This window comes from Palaemon carinicauda, chromosome 36, assembly GCF_036898095.1.
Source record: "Palaemon carinicauda isolate YSFRI2023 chromosome 36, ASM3689809v2, whole genome shotgun sequence".
Taxonomy (NCBI): domain Eukaryota; kingdom Metazoa; phylum Arthropoda; class Malacostraca; order Decapoda; family Palaemonidae; genus Palaemon; species Palaemon carinicauda.
Genome location: NC_090760.1, coordinates 2,078,752 through 2,096,251, shown reverse-complemented (window position 1 = coordinate 2,096,251; position 17,500 = coordinate 2,078,752). Strand labels below are relative to the sequence as shown.

The 17,500-nt window shown below is 33.8% G+C and overlaps 1 protein-coding gene and 1 long non-coding RNA gene across 2 annotated transcripts in view; one reads left to right on the top strand and one right to left on the bottom strand.

The window, feature by feature from the left end:
* The window catches only part of LOC137628714 (uncharacterized), a 59,373-nt gene that overhangs the window by 6,101 nt on the left and 35,772 nt on the right, over positions 1 to 17,500 (top strand). The window lies entirely within an intron of this gene.
* On the bottom strand, positions 4,930 to 11,703 carry LOC137628327 (microtubule-associated protein 6-like). Its single transcript, XM_068359491.1, has 3 exons — positions 11,501 to 11,703; positions 7,917 to 8,197; positions 4,930 to 6,739 (listed from the first exon to the last, which is right to left on the bottom strand). Exons 1-3 carry the CDS (start codon positions 11,556 to 11,558, stop codon positions 6,020 to 6,022), a joined length of 1,059 nt encoding a protein of 352 aa, XP_068215592.1. The 5' UTR covers positions 11,559 to 11,703; the 3' UTR covers positions 4,930 to 6,019.

The window sequence follows — 17,500 nt, the reverse complement described above, 5'->3', positions numbered from 1 at the left end:
AAACAAGAGGATGAGAAATAAGATAGGATAGTGTGCCCGAGTGTACACTCAAGCAAGAGAACTCTAACCCAAGACAGTGGAAGACGTTGGTATAGAGTTTATGGTAAAATAAATATTCCCTATATAAACTTTAACAACAAAAAAAAGAAGATAAATAAGATAGGATAGTGTGCCCGAGTATACCCTCAAGCAAGAGAACTCTAATCAAGACAGTGGAAGACGTTGGTATAGAGTTTATGGTAAAATAAATATTTCCTATATAAACTTTAACAAAACAAGAGGATGAGAAATAAGATAGGATAGTGTGCCCAAGTGTACTCTTAAGCTAGATGGAGATGGTTTGGACATGCTCGTCGCACTCCCCAAGAGAAATTAGTTCACCAAACGTTCAGCTGAACTCCCCAAGGCATTAGAAGAGTTGGAAGACCCAGGGCTACATGACTGAGGACTATGAAGCACGAAGTAGGAGATGATGAATGATGAAGTATTGAATTGAAATCTCAAGACAGAGACGACTGGTGAAATCTAACCGAGGTTCTTTGCGTCAATAGGCGTAGGAGGAGATGAAGATGAACGTATAGGATACGAATGGGGACTGACTTTAGATCATTCGTATTTGCAGAATAGGAAAATTTTGACTGGGGAAGGAGGGTTGGGGTTCAACTTCTGGAGGTCTGTCGAAGGTTAAATTCTTGCTGTACGAATAAGCAGCCGGCAGGATTCATTTAACTAATATATAAGAAAAATGTAGATGGTTTATATTATTATTATTATTATTATTATTATTATTATTATTATTATTATTATTATTACTTGCTAAGCTACAGCCCAGTTGGAAAAGCAGGATGCTATAAGCCCAGGGGCTCCAATAGGGAAAATACCCCAGTGAGGAAAGGAAACAAGGAAAAATAAAATATTTTAAGAATAATATTAAAATAAATATCTCCCTTATAAACTATAACAAACTTTAACAAAACAAGAGGAAGAGAAATAAGATAGAATAGGGTGTCCGAGTGTACCCTCAAGCAAGAGAACTCTAACCCAAAACAGTGGAAGACCATGGTACAGAGGCTGTGGCACTACCCAAGACTAGAGAACAATGGTTTGATTTCGGAGTGTCCTTCTAGAAGAGTTGCTTACCATATCTAAAGAGTCTCTTCTACCCTTACCAAGAGGAAAGTGGCTACTGAACAATTACAGTGAAGTAGTTAACCCCTTGGGAGAAGAATTGTCTGGTAATCCCAGTGTTGTCAGGTGTATGAGGACAGAAGAGAATATGTAAAGAATAGGCCAGACTATTCGATGTATGTGTAGGCAAAGGTAAAATGAACCCTAACCAGAGAGAAAAATCCAATGTAGTACTGTCTGACCAGTCAAAGGACCCCATAACTCTCTAGCTTTAGTATCTCAACGGGTGGCTGGTCCCCCTGGCCATCCTAATACTTAGTGAGTCCTTCATTGAGATCCTCCCAAGGTTCTCACTGGATAGGAAGTTGCCAGGAAGCTCCTGGCAACTTGGTTCCTCATTTGGACTTAATTACTGTGGATTCCTTTATCTGGAATTATATCCTCATTTGCATTTTGTATCTTTATTTATTCTTCACTTGCATTTTGTATCCTAAGTTTTATTATTATTATTATTATTATTATTATTATTATTATTATTATTATTATTATCATAATAATAATAATAATAATAATTATTATTATTATTATTATTATTGTTAATTTTATCATTATTATTATTATTATTATTATTATTATTATTATTAGTTTTATCATTATAATGATTATTATTGTTAATTTTATCATTATTATTATTATTATTATTACTGTTAGTTTTATCATTATAATAATAATAATAATTATTATTATTATTATTATTATTATTATTATTATTGTTTGTTTTATCATTATTATTATTATTATTATTATTATTATTATTATTATTATTATTGTTTGTTTTATCATTATTATTATTATTATTATTATTATTATTATTATTATTATTATTATTATTATTATTATTATTATTATTATTCATAAGCAACATACTTTCCCTTGAATAGATTAAAGGGTTATGTATTTACATAGCAAAATATTCCCTAAAAATTTAGTTAACCTCAACTCCGGGAAGTAAGAAAATAACGAAGAAATCTACCACTAGATTTGATAGGCCTCATTATTCTTATTATTCTAGCTCAAGTTCATTAGCTATCCCCCCCCCTCCTCCCTATCCTCTCCTTACAATTATCATTGTCATTGAGTATTTACTATTTTTTTATGAATCCGGAACTAGATTATCTAAGGCTGTTTTCTTTCCCCGTCTCAAGGTTATAATAGTGAGGTCAGATGGCGGTATCTGGCATCTCAGCTCAGGAGGTATCTGGCATCTTGGCCCAGTCGTTATTACTGCGCTGTCATGATCGTTATTCCCCTAAGGCAATTTACGCAAAAATCGTCATTATACTTTTCATTATTATAGGTATTACTTGCTCAGCTACAACTATAGTTGGAAAAGCAGGATATGCTATAAGCCCAGGGTTTCCATCAAGGAAAATAGCCCAGTGAGGAAAGTATACAAGGAAAAATAGAATATTTTAAAAACAGTAGCAACATTAATATAGATATTTCCTATATAAAATCAAGAGGAAGAGAAATAAGATAGTAGTGTGCCCGAGTGTACCCTCAAGCAAGAGAACTCTAACCATGACAGAGAAACGCCATGGTACAAAGGCTATGGCACTACCCAAGGATATAGAACAATGGTTTGATTTTGGATTGTCCTCCTAGAAGAGCTGCTTCCCATAGCTAAAGTCTCTTCTACCCTTACCAAGAGGAAAGAAGCCACTGAAAATTAGTGCAGTAGTTAAACCCTTGAGAGAAAATTTGTTTGGTGATCTCATTGTAGTCAGGTGTATGAGGACAGAGGAGAATATGTAAAGAATAGGCTAGTATATTCGGTGTATGTGTAGGCAAAGGGGAAATGAGTCGTAACCAGAGAGAATGATCCAATGTAGTACTGTCTGGCCAGTTAAAGGACCCCATAACTCTCTATTATTATTATTATTATTATTATTATTATTATTATTATTATTATTAGCCAAGCTACAACCCTAGTTGGAAAAGCAAGATGCTATAAGCCCAAGGGCTCCAATAAGGAAAAATAGCCCAGTGAGGAAAGGAAATAAGGAAAGAAATAAATGATGGGAACAAATTAACAATAAATCATTCTAAAAACAGTAACAACGTCAAAATAGATATGTCATATATAAACTATTAATAACGTCAAAAACAGATATGTCATATATAAACTATAAAAAGACTCATGTCAGCCTGGTCAACATAAAAACAGCGGTAGTTTCTCAACGGAAAGAGATCTTGGTCTTACGTTTAGGGTAAGACCTACGGACAGAGGTCTTAGTCTAGAGTCCCGCTTTGTCCTCAGACTCTGTCTAAAATTCCCATAATGAAAGACCCATTGAGATATTCACTGTCAAACCATAGTAATTTTTATCAGGTTTCAAAGTTAGGTAGATTCATCCAGATATTCAACAGTGATTGTCGCATTATAGTCCATTTCTTTTATCGAGGCAGATTTGCACCGACTCGCAGCAGTGCCCTTTTAGCTCGGAAAATTTTCCTGATCGCTGATTGGTTAGAATTATCTCGTCCAACCAATCAGCGATCAGGACACTTTTCCGAGCTAAAAGGGCACCCCTGAGAGTCGGTGCAAATCTGCCTCGATAAAAGAAATGGACTATAGTGTTCAGTATTGCTTTTAAATGTTTCTATGGACTTGTCACGTTCTGAAGCTCTTTGAATTGGTCCACATTCATTTTAATAAGTGAATGTGCTTTTAGTAGTGGTTCACATTTCTTCATCCAAAACTTGCTATGTGATTTTCTAGGCTCATGATTTCCATACATACACAGTTAAAAATTTGCATTAGAAAACGGCGAATGTCTGACATTTATTCTAGTATTTTTACCGTTTTAAAAACGGATATATTGATGTAAAAGCGTGATATTACGGTCACCAACCCGTAAAGATAATAGCAAAGTGAGGTAAAATTACGATCGCCTGTATTTTACTGAAATACGGCTGAGAACAGTATATTTTTACGGAATATTTCCGATTGAAATTACGGATCTTTCAAACAGCGGCTATATCACTGTCGGCTATATAGATTATTTTTCCTTATTTAGTTTCCTATTATTATTATTATTATTACTATTATAATTATTATTATTATTATTAGCTAAACTACAACCCTAGTTGGAAAAGCAGGATGCTATAAGCCCCATACATCAACAAGAAAAAAAAATACGTGAGAAGTATTGAATAAAGAATATAAAATATCTTAAGAATATTGAAGTATATCTGTCATATATAAAATGAAGATAGACCTTTGTTAGCCTGTTCAACAGAAAGAAAAAAAAATTATAGCAATTTTGAACTGAAGTTCTGCCGATTCAATTCCCTGATTAGGAAGATCATTCCACAATCTGGTCAAAGCTGTAATGACGTTATAATCGGATATTCACTGGTGGTAGCGTCCTCGCCTGGTGATTGCCAGACTGCGGATCGAGTCCCGCTCAAACTCGTTAGTTTTTTCGGTCGCTGCAATCTCACCATCCTTTTATTCTAAGGATGAGAGGTTTGGGGGAGCCTATAGGTCCATCTGCCATTGCCTGGCTTTCCTTGGTTCTAGTTTGGGTGGAGAGGGGGCTTGGGCGCAGATCATATGTAATATGGTTAGTCTCTAGGGCACTGTCCTGCTTGATAGGGCAATGTCACTGTCCCTTGCTTCTGCCATTCATGAGTAGCCTTTAAACCTTTAAACTGCAGTTCTTATGAAGAAGCTGCAATAGTTATACAAACTCGTAATCAAACTGAGAATAATTAAAGGAACCATCAAACTCGAACTGCATAAATACCTTTATTGTAATACGAAACAAACTAAAAAAAAACACTATTTTCTAATAACAGACGATACAAACAGTGTGTGAATACATTTTGGGTGATGAGGGAAATAACAGATATTATAACATCTTTGGCATCGTTGTAAGTTTTTTTGGAAGATCATTTGAAAATTAAGATTATGAAGCACAGTATTGGAGAGGGAAGTTTAAAGATAATGAAAAGAAGCGAGGGAATTGAATGATCTGGTTGAAGTTTATATATAATTGGGGGAATTTTGGGTCTAGGAAATGAAGAGGAGATTGCTCTGATCAAGGCAGTGAAATATGATGAGTATGAGAACATGATTGGAGAGATTATTTCAATCAATGCAATGATGATTCGATTGACCATGAGTGCGGAAAAACATGATAATAATTTTTATAAAATTGCAAGATATTGCTTTAATACAGGAAATGGGAGATTGTGGTGAAAAAATTAGAAGATAATAGATAATTTCTATACAGTGGAATGAAGGATAGATAGCCAAGATCCCGAGACTATGATGATGAGATTATGAAACCAGAAGACATGATTTCAACTACTGAAATGAAATGCATATCATGGAAGAGTTTGACTTGAAAACACGGCAAATGAATGATTCAAGAAGAATGTGGTGGACAGAGATGGAATGCCTTTCAAGAAACAGTCTGACTTGAAAAAGGCAAATGAATGATTCAAGAGGAATGTGGTGGAGAGATGAAATGCCTTTCAAGAAACCGTCTGACTTGAAAAAGGTAAATGAATGATTCAAGAAGAATGTGGTGGACAGAGATGAAATGCCTTTCAAGAAACAGTCTGACTTGAAAAAGGCAAATGAATGATTCAAGAAGAATGTGGTGGACAGAGATGGAATGATTATTAAACAATAATAATACAAATAAACATGAAACTGATGAAATCGAATACAGACACGAAATTATGTGGAGTATCGAGCTGCTTGTTGTGGTAAACAACTTGAAAATATGATTATGAAAATATAATTAAAATGATGGACGGTTGTCGGATGTGTCAAATGAAGCTGATGTAGAGAATACACTATTATAAATCTTAAATTCTACAGAAGGGGGACAGTGTATGACTGAGTTCTGGTTGGCTGTGGCTGAGCTGGGCCAGACATCAGAGGCAACGATCTGATTGGCTGTGACTGAATTGGCTGGGTCCTCAGTGGCTGTGACCTCAGTGGCTGGGATCGAATAGGCTGAGAATAGACTGCTCCTTGAGACCTAATTGGCTGCGATCGAATAGGCTGAGAATAGACTGCTCCTTGAGACCTAATTGGCTGTGATCGAATAGGCTGAGAATAGACTGCTCCATGAGACCTCAATGGCTGTGATCGGATAGGCTGAGAATAGACTGCTCCTTGAGATCGGATAGGCTGAGAATAGACTGCTCCGTGAGACCTAATTGGCTGTGATCGGATAGGCTGTGCGTGGGAACGGATAGGCTGAGACCTCACGGGCTGGTAGGAGACTGAAGCGGGCTTTGGACGGCTGGCATAGAAACGTTCCTCTTCTTTCCTCAGAAGATTTGCATCGAAGACCTCGGCGTCGGGGTTTTCCTGTGGCTGGTCTCCCAGATAATTGACATCGGTGTCTCCGATATAACTGAGTTCTGGTCTGCTGGGTGCTGTGAGTGGGGAGGCTGGGAGAGGGTTGTAAGCAGGGTTCTGGGGCCTTCGGCGGGCGCCTGGGTGGCAGTTGGCGTTGCTTCCGACTCTAGTTACGTATTCAATCAGCTGTCGGCGGACTCTGCTCTTGATGTCTGAAGAGAGTTCCTGGAATTGCAAGAGAAGATATTACATTAGAACTATGCTTCAAATAGCGATGTACTGTACCATTTTATTATCATAGGTTGTACCAGAAAGTATTTATTTTATGGTCAAATTGTACTGTTAAAAATATGCCGTAAAAAAACGCGGTAAAAATCCTGGAATAAATGTTGCCAGGCATTTACCGTATTAAGAATGGATATATTGACGTAAATGAGTGGTATTACGGTCACCAACCCGTAAAGGATAACAACAACAGTAGGGTAAAAATGACGGTCGCCTTTATTTTACTAAAATACGGCTTAGAGCAGTATATTTTTGTACGGAGAATTTCGGATTAAAATTACGTTTTATTTTTAACAGTGATGCCATAGAATATAAATACAGCATTTCAAATAAGCTATACATATTAATACATTAAAGTCTGGATTCTCTTAACGACCTCGGAATCAGAGCCTTACCATGGTTCGAAACCCAGCCGGTCAGATACTATAGTCTTCGAGTGATTTCGCCTGGGGCTCTGATCCCGAGGTCGTTAAGAGAATCCAGACTTTAATGTACTAATATATATGGCTTATTTGAAATATGAAAAACACTTTTAAGTGTGCAAAATTTATCATAAATACAGTATATAGTAAATTATTCTAGTCTTTGAGTGATTTCGCCTGGGGCTCTGATCCCGAGGTCGTTAAGAGAATCCAGACTTTAATGTGATATATATGGCTTATTTGAATTATGAAAAACACGTTTGAATGTGCAACATTTATCATAAATGCAGTATATAGTAAATTATTCTAGTCTTTGAGTGATTTCGCCTGGGGCTCTGATCCCGAGGTCGTTAAGAGAATCCAGACTTTAATGTAATATATATGGCTTATTTGAAATATGAAAAACACGTTTAAGTGTGCAAAATTTATCATTAATACAGTATATAGTAAATTATTCTAGTCTTTGAGTGATTTCGCCTGGGGCTCTGATCCCGAGGTCGTTCAGAGAATCCAGACTTTAATGTACTATTATATATGGCTTATTTGAAATATGGAAAACACGTTTAAATGTGAAAAATTTATCATAAATACAGTTTATATTAAAGTATTCTATATAGATTAATCGCCAAAGTCTACTCTCACTAGAGATAAGATACAAAAGATCAGGAAAGTTCAAGGAGAGAAATATTACTTACAGCTGAATCGCCTTGAACAGAACGAGCCTCAGCGCCAGGCGTGACTTTGATAAGAATCTGAGCTACCAAGGTCCCTTCCTCGCCTTCGCTGGAACCCTTGCTAACTGTCTCATTGATTTCGATCCTCATTCCATCCTCGTAAAGGACCTGGTGGGCGCTGTCCTGGTATCCGTTCGGGATGTTGTTGAGACGTAGGAGTTCTGGTAGGTCTGCGGCCTCCACTTCTGTGGCCAGGGACTGGAGGTCATTGGCGTGGCTTGCCGTCTGGAATCCAGTCACATCTGGAAAATCAAATTATATTATATTAGTTTTTTTTTTTTTTTTAAGATTCTGATTGAATTCTTTGTATTCGAAATACATATTGGGAATTATATAATTGTTTATATTAGTTCTTTGGTTGTTGATAGCAATGGGAAATCCAGTGGCAACTGGAAGATTGCTTAATGTTCGTATTGATAGGTTTTGCCGAAATTGATAGCAATCAAAGATCATGATTTAAAATTTTCGTATTGATGGGTTTTGCCGAAATTGATAGCAATCTCAGACCATGATTTTAAATTTTCGTATTGATGAGTTTTGCCGAAATTGAGAGCAATCACAGATCATGATTTTAATTGTTTTTTTTTTATCAAATAACAATGAAAATCCCATAATTGTACTTAAATAATTGATAATATAATTCGATTTGTCTAGGAATTCGTGATTTATACATTTAGGAAATCACACATTCTTAGTTGAATGTTGTCTAGGCATTAATACATATTGTTGCTAATGTTGGTAGCCTTACTCTATGAATATTAACTACTATAGTCAATTTTTTTAGTGAGGCAGATAACAACAACAATAATAATAATAATAATAATAATAATAATAATAATAATAATAATAATAATAATAATAATAATGACGTAATTGTCTAACTTGCTTGTGGTGTTATAATAATAATAATAATAATAATAATAATAATGATAATAATAATTACATAACTGTCTGACTTGGTTGTGGTCTTTGAATATCCAATAAAGTGCCCCCCCCCCTCCCCCCCCGCTCACACACTCCTTCTCAAGGAGATCGTCAAAGTCTGACAGGCATGAAATTATATGGGTTCTTTCTTGGACTTGGAGTTCCCGTAATCATACTATGTCTTCTGTATTTCTCTGTATCTATCACCTGTACTGTAGTGTCACCCAGAAATCATTGTATGTCTTCTGTATGCTCTGTATTTCTCTGTACCTATCACCTGTACCGTAATGTCACCCAGACTTTTCAGACTTTCACGTATGCTCTGTATCTATCACCTGTACCGTAATGTCAGCCAGACCTTTTCAGGCTTTCACGAGATTCGGGTTGCAGAATGACTTCGTGAATGTGAGGAATATTTGGTTATAATCAAAGGTTTAAGACTTGAGATAGCGTATGTGGATGAATGAAATGACTTTGCAGTTTATGAGGAATTCCAATGGGGAAGATAATGGGGAATTTAATGTGAGAATTCTGTGGTCGACCAATCTTTATAAAATGGAATTTATGGAGAGTTTTGCGCTGGGAATGTGTCGAATGTATATTGAATTTAAAGATCGGCAGTTTCGGTGACCCTAGCAGATGCGACGCCAGATGTCTTTCAGTCAATTAGAGTTGTAGCTTAGCAAGTAATAATAATAATAATAATAATAGTAATAATGATAATAATAATAATAAATCGGCAGTATCCGTGACCCTAGCAGTTGCGACGCCAGATGTCTTTCAGTCAATTAGGGTTGTAGCTTAGCAAGTAATAGTAATAATAATAATAGTAATAATAATAATGATAATAATAATAATGATAATAATAATAATAAATTGGCAGTATCCGTGACCCTAGCAGTTGCGACGCCAGATGTCTTTCAGTCAATTAGGGTTGTAGCTTAGCAAGTAATAATGATAATAATAATAATAATAATAATAATAATAATAATAATAATAATTAAATAGTCGATTAGATTAATTTATGGAACCCGGTCCGTTCACCAGCCAGGTACGTTACCACATCGGCCACCGCAGCTCTTTCAAGTGTTTCAAGGTGACTGTAGAAAGCAAGGGTTTAGCCAAGCAAAAAAAGTAAGAAAAAAACAGCTGACGAAATTAAGGGAGTGGTGAGAATATAGACGGACTTGTCTTGCAAGTTCCCATGACTAACAGTCAAGCAGGAGTTCTTCTTCAGGCGATCAAACGTATCGTATATTTAAAGTTAAGACTTTCTTATTAATGAATATACTTTAATTTCTTTTTTCTTGATGCGAATTATATATTTCTGTTTTTCTTAATGCGGATTATATTATTATTTCTTTTATTATTATTATTATTACTAGCCAAGCTACAACCCTAGTTGGAAAAGCAAGATGCTATATGCCCAAGGGCTCCAACAGGGAAAAATAGCCCAGTGAGGAAAGGAAATAAGGAAATAAATAAATGATGTAAATAAATAAACAATAAATCATTCTAAAAACAATAACAACGTCAAAACAGATATGTCCTATATAAACCATTAACAACGTCAAAAACAAATATGTCATATATAAGCTATAAAAAGACTCATGTCAGCCTGGTCAACATAAAATCTTAGTGTGAATTATATTATTATTTATATTTTCTTAATGTGAATTATATTATTTCTTTTTCTTAATGTGAATTATAATATTATTTCTAATACGAATTACATTATTATTTCTTTTTTCTTAAAGCGAATTATATTATTTCTTTTTTCTTAATGTGAATTAGATTATATTATAAAATTGGTTATGTGTTAGCTTATATAGCATATATATTTAACGTTATTATTCAAATATCTATAATATTTAATAATGACGTCTATCATTGACTTTTTTCTTTGACAATGTTAGATATTTTTTCCATCTTTTTATTCTTGCTTAATAATATGAATGATATTGTACAATTGGGTATGTGTTAGCTTTTAAAGTATTTGTCTTTAAGTATGTTATTTGAATTTATATAATATTTAATATGGACGTCTGTGATGTTCTAAATTTTTCCTTTTTTATTTAACGACTCAAATATCACCATTTTTTTTCCCAGTGAAAATTTGATAATGATTTTTCAAGATTAAAAAATTTTTCCCTTTTTTATTTAACGACTCAAATATCACCAATTTTTTCCCAGTGAAAATTTGATAATGCCTTTTACAAGATTAAATTTATTTCTTCAATAACTTTTAAGTTCGTTTCAGCTGAGTTTAGTGGAATTAAAGCTTATAGAAACCGTTTAATAACAACTTTTGGATCATTAAATTCATCTTTCCATAACTTTAAGTTCGTTTCAGCTGAGTTTAGTGGAATTAAAGCTTATAGAAACCGTTTAATAACATTAGAATATATATTGAGTATTATTAACAACCGGTATTTTTAATATAACTTATTAGAAATTAATCTTATCGTATATTTTTCCTCTAGAAAGTCTTATGAAGAGTTATGATAATATGTTTCTTCCTAATATGTATAATGTAAATAAATATTAATATAGGCAAGGTGTCTTCACTAGGTTATCGTAAGAAAAACCTTTTCACATAAGATATATTGAAAATAATTTACCTTGGAGTTCAGCTGATCCTAGAGCCAATAGAACAGAGAGTACAATAAACAACTCCATTTTTTCCTGTGATGATTATCTTCACTACAAAGTCCTTCTATAGAGAGGAAGAAACTAAATAAGTCCGTCTGTTGAGAGTCTCTTCCTTGCGACGTCCTCTCTCTACGAAGGCACTGCAGAAACAAGCTATCGAACAACCGGCGCTGCGGCCTTTTATGTGTCGGTCGCCAGCTCGTTGCCAGAGGTCGCGAGACTAAAAACTTTCTTTTCGCCTATACCTCAGTGGTTTTGAATTTCCGGTCGACTGGAGACCAAATGGTGCCCGAGTCTATATTTAGTAAAACGTAAGCCAATGAGGTCTTTTGGATTGCTAATCAAGGGGGGGAGGAGGGGGAGGGGGTACTATAGTTGCTGACCTGTGGGAAAAAGGGGCCATAAATATTAGATAGTTTCACCAGGTCGGGTACGATGGCTCTATGACGTCATGTATACACGCCCCCTTTTTTTTATCTACGTCTTCAGCTTCTTTTCTTTCAGTCGTTCTTTCTCTTTCATTGAGGCAACGTCATAGTGTTTTCGGTCGAAATGAATGATGAATGGGAACCCTTCCCGCCTTTATCTTGTTTACGATAAATCGCGAACATTGTGAAAATGACGTTAGTCATTAATGAAGAGTATCATAGTGTGATTCACTATAAATGAAAGGATATATTTCTTATCATTTCCTTTTTTTTTTATTATGAGATTTTGTTGGAAATTGACCAATTTTGGTAATTTTTATATGATTCCATTTCTTTGTTTTTTAGTAATGTTTTTTGAATAATTATTCATATATTTATTCATGCATTTATATCTTTGTATTTATCATTGATTTATCTCATGTATATATATATATATATATATATATATATATATATATATATATATATATATATATATATATATATATATATATATATATATGTGTGTGTGTGTGTGTGTGTGTGTGTGTGTGTGTGTGTGTGTTCATTCCTTTCTCGGGCTATGCTTTGAACCATTTCATTCCTAAAGTTGAGATTTCTCACTTCAGTCATTCTATGAAATTTCTCGGGCTATGCCTTAAACCATTTCATTCCTAAAGTTGAGATTTCTCACTTTAGTCATTCTAGGAAATCTCTCTCTCTCTCTCTCTCTCTCTCTCTCTCTCTCTCTCTCTCTCTCTCTCTCTTAATTTACATATACTGTATATGGCCTGTCTTTACCTTCCCTGCTTGAATGCGCTATTGATAATAAGGACACAGTCTCCTCAGTAGCTCGCATGCTGACGTAATAAAGGCGTAAATCGTATGCAAATCATAAGTGAATATCGATCTTATTGGCTGAAGTCCTCCTATATAGAAGAGACTCTTCAGCTATGGTAAGCAGCTCTTCTAGGAGAAGGACACTCCAAAATCAAACCATTGTTCTCTAATCTTGGGTAGTGCCATAACCTCTGTACCACGGCCTTCCACTGTCTTGGGTTAGAGTTCTCTTGCTTGAGGGTACACTCGGGCACACTTCTATCTAGTTTCTCTTCCTCTTGTTTTGTTAAAGTTTTTATAGTTTTTATAGGAAATATTTATTTTAAAGTTGTTACTATACTTAAAATATTTTATTTTTCTTTATTTCCTTTCCTTACTGGGCTATTTTCCCTATTGGGGACCCTGGGCTTATAGCATCCTGCTTTTCCAACTAGGGTTGTAGCTTAGCATTTGATAATAATAATAATAATATAGCTACGGGTGTTAAGGAGTTCATGCTTGATAAACTTGTACGAGGGTCAAGCTAAGAGCTGGTTATGACTTGGTTATGTATGTATGTATGTATGTATGTATGTATGTATATATATATATATATATATATATATATATATATATATATATATATATATATATATATATATATATATATATATATATAATCACGTCTCTCAAAATTCCTCTTGGAGCTTTGCAAAGGAAATTGTCAGCACATAGTTAACAAATGATCCATTTAATACTTAAAAGAAAATAAACTGTTTTTCTCTATTTATTTAATGATTTAAGAGCTGCCTATTAAGCAACTTCATATGCATGACACAGAAAACTATGTCATCAAGCAGCCCACATAATGGCAACAATCCTTAGACAAATAAACTTGACCTACTCGAAGGATTGTCTTTCAAAGTTTTAATTTTTCTCGCGTGACTACCAACTTCCTCGACGGATCTTGAGGAGGAACCGGAGCAGAGCCGGAGTCAGGATTCCTGCTGTGTCCTCACGTGAGCAGGCGATATCAACTCTCTCGGAAGATGGTGGGAGTGTCGCCTGATAAGGGATAATGTCTAATGAATACATTCAGCTCATGGGGCATTACATGATTCTATCTAAGCGAGTGTTTTGAGGAGCCGGAGTCAGGATACCTGCGGTGTCCTCACGAGAACAGGCGATATCAACTCTCTCTGAAGATGGTGGGAGTGTCGCCTGATAAGGGATAATGTCTAATGAATAAATTCAGCTCATGGGGCATTACATGATTCTATCTAAGCGAGTGTTTTGAGGAGCCGGAGTCAGGATTCCTGCGGTGTCCTCACGGGAGCAGGCGACGTCAACGCTCTCTGAAGATGGTGGGAGTGTCGCCTAATAAGGGATAAAGTCTAATGAATGAATTTAGCTCATGGGGCATTACATGATTTTTATCTTAGCCTGTGTTTGTTTTTGAAAACAGCCCATTGAGGTAAGGAAATAAGGAAAAATGAAATATTTAAGAAGAGTAACAACATTAAAATAAATATCTCCCATATAAACTATAAAATATAAACAAAATAAGAGGAAGAGAAATGAGATATAGAACAGTGTGCCCGAGTGTACTCTCAAGCAAGAGAACTCTAACCCAAGACAGTGGAAGACCGTAGTACAGAGGCATCTGCTTATTGTGATGAGTGTTATATTAATCAGCTCCTGCTGTCCTCATAATGGTTTGATTTCAAGTGGTTAGAGTGGGCTGGTTGTGGGCTTAGATGAATTATGTGAGAGTCGGGGGGGGGGGAGGGTGGGGGGTTAGATGTGGGCGCGGGTGGATTATGGGCGGATTATGTATGGGTACTTGGAGCCTAGGGGCTTGTGGAATGCGCCTTCCTGAATCATTGGTATTCTATTGGATTAGTCAGACGATGGAGTGATGTGTGATTTTTTAAATTTTGTCATTAGTGTTTTAAGCATTATTATTATTATTATTATTATTATTATTATTATTATTATTATTTATTTTTATTATTATTATTATGTTTTTTAAACATCATTTTCTTTGATAGAAGGCTTGTTATTACTATGTGTGAACAAAATGCACGCTCTTTCTATATATTGTATACTGTATATATATATATATATATATGTATATATGTATATATGTATATATATATATATATATATATATATATATATATATATATATATTAATTAAAAAGACAAGAATTATGTTAGTGTATGTACATGTTTATTTGTATTATATATATATATATATATATATATATATATATATATATATATATATATATATATATATATATATATATATATGTATATATATTATATAAAAGTATATGGTTATACTGTACATACATACATTCTTGCATGCATACATATACAATTTTCAAAGACCTACATACCTGTACATTATATATATATATATATATATATATATATATATATATATATATATATATATATATATACTGTATATGTGTGTGTGTTTGTGTGTATGTATGTGTGTAATGGCCATGACATGCAGGCTATGACAGTGCTTGAAGATTAAAAACATTGGTTGAATGGTCCACACATTACCCATTTCTCCCAGAGCAGGTTTGGATCGAAATTTCATAAGTAACAAGGTATATCAGGAAAACTTAAAGGTCAAATAGCCACTTAACCTTTGACCTCTTATAAGTTTTGTTGACCGTAACCATTGGATTTAGTATATCCTTCTATTTTCAATTCATTAGTGAGGAGATTTTAATAATATAAACAAGAACATTTGTGTTGGTGTATGAACAGTCAGGCAGATAGGCAGATAACTTTACTCACTGGGCTATTTTTCTCTTTTGGGGCCATTGGGCTTATAGCATCTTGCTTTTCTAACTAGGGTTGTAGCTTAGATAATAATAATAATATTAATGATAATAATGTTGATAATGATAATAATGATAATGATAATAGTAATAACCATTAATCATTAATAATTTATAATTAATTATTAATAAATAATAAATAAACAATAATTGATAATTAATGATTATTGATAATTAATAATTAATGATTAATAATTAATAGTTAATAATAATAATAATAATAATAATAATAATAATAATAATAATAATAATAATAATAATAATTACTGAATATTCCCAGACAGTAAACTGTCATAAGAAACATTTAATACAAAGAGAAAATGAAAACAAAAAAGTAATGAAACTTTAATTTTCTTTATTTTCAATGAAAGAAACATTAACACAAACACAGTTCTTAAAGAATTCCATAAGAGACAATATTTTAAAACAACAATGGATAATATTAATGTCATTGTTATACCTATATTATCCCTTAGCAAATAAAAGTTCTAACAACAATAGCAACAACAACAACAACAACAACAACAACAGCAACAACAACATGATTCTTAAATAATTTCATAAAATACTTTATTATAAAATAACAATGCATAATATTCATGTCATTGTTATACCTATATGATCCCTTAGCAAATAAAAGTTCTAACAATAACAGCAACATAACAACAACAAAAAACAACAACAATATAATTTTAATTCTTGAACAATAACAAGAACCAAATGATAATGCTCTGAGAAAAAAATTGCTTGGAAATTAGCACACAGCCATGTTGACATTTTATTTGGAAGCTAAAGTTTTGAAATTTCCATCTCGGTGCCAAGGTAAAGGATGCTGTTGGAAGCTAAAGTTTTGACATTTCCATCTTGGCGCCAAGGCCAAGGATGAAGTGTCATGAAATCCCTCTAGGAGATCATGAAATCCCTCTAGAAGATATAATTAACCAATAAAAGCATCTATGGACATCAGAAAATTAAATAAATAGATTACGAATGGGTCTCCATTACCCAACGTCGGTTTTCGATCACCCCGCCTATGAGAAATATGAAGAAGATGAAGTGTCAGTGGAAGAATAATAACAACACACGCCCATGAGTGTAGTCACCCGGGCTTTCTTAGAATGAGGCCCCCCTCTGGAGTACGTCAAGGGCTCAAGGCGTCTTGCTCAGTGATACAGAGTCAAGTACAAAGTATACCGTCAATGCGTAGGTGGGATTACCAATGGCTTTGCTGGCGTTGGCTATGTTTGGGCATGGACCAAATAGAGGATAGTTTATAGTCATTCGGACTGTGTTGAATTTTATGAATGAAGGTGATCTTACAAATGGAGTATTTAACAGCTGACAGGTTTTTGAGATTGCCATATAAGCGAATGCATAATTGAAAGGAACATCTCATGTATGAATTCAAACTCATGCGCAGTTGGATAAATGTATTTCCTCTTTCATGTCAATATATAGTTTATATAGGAAATATGTACTGTAATGTTTTTACTGTTCTTGAAATATTTTATTTTTTCCTTGTTTCCTTTCCTCACTGGGCTATTTTCCTTTTTGGAGCCACGTTATTTTACTTTGTTTTCTTTCCTCAGTGGGCTATTTTCCCTGTTGGAGCCACCTGGGTTTATAGCATGCTGCTTTTCCAACTAGGGTTGTAACTTAGAAAGTAATAATATATATGTATATGTATATATATATATATATATATATATATATATATATATATATATATATATATATAGATACACATATACAGTATATTTACACACCAAATATAGTATATAGACATATATATATATATATATATATATATATATATATATATATATATATATACTAGGTTATTATAATATCTATACATATAATATCTATACATATAATA

Coding starts and splice junctions, on each gene's coding strand:
- LOC137628327 (XM_068359491.1), bottom strand. CDS start 11,558: ATGGAGTTGTTTATTGTACTCTCTGTTCTATTGGCTCTAGGATCAGCT. Junction 8,198..11,500: donor AGGATCAGCTGAACTCCAAG/GTAAATTATTTT, acceptor TTGATTTTCCAG/ATGTGACTGGATTCCAGACG. Junction 6,740..7,916: donor CTGTTCAAGGCGATTCAGCT/GTAAGTAATATT, acceptor TTGCAATTCCAG/GAACTCTCTTCAGACATCAA.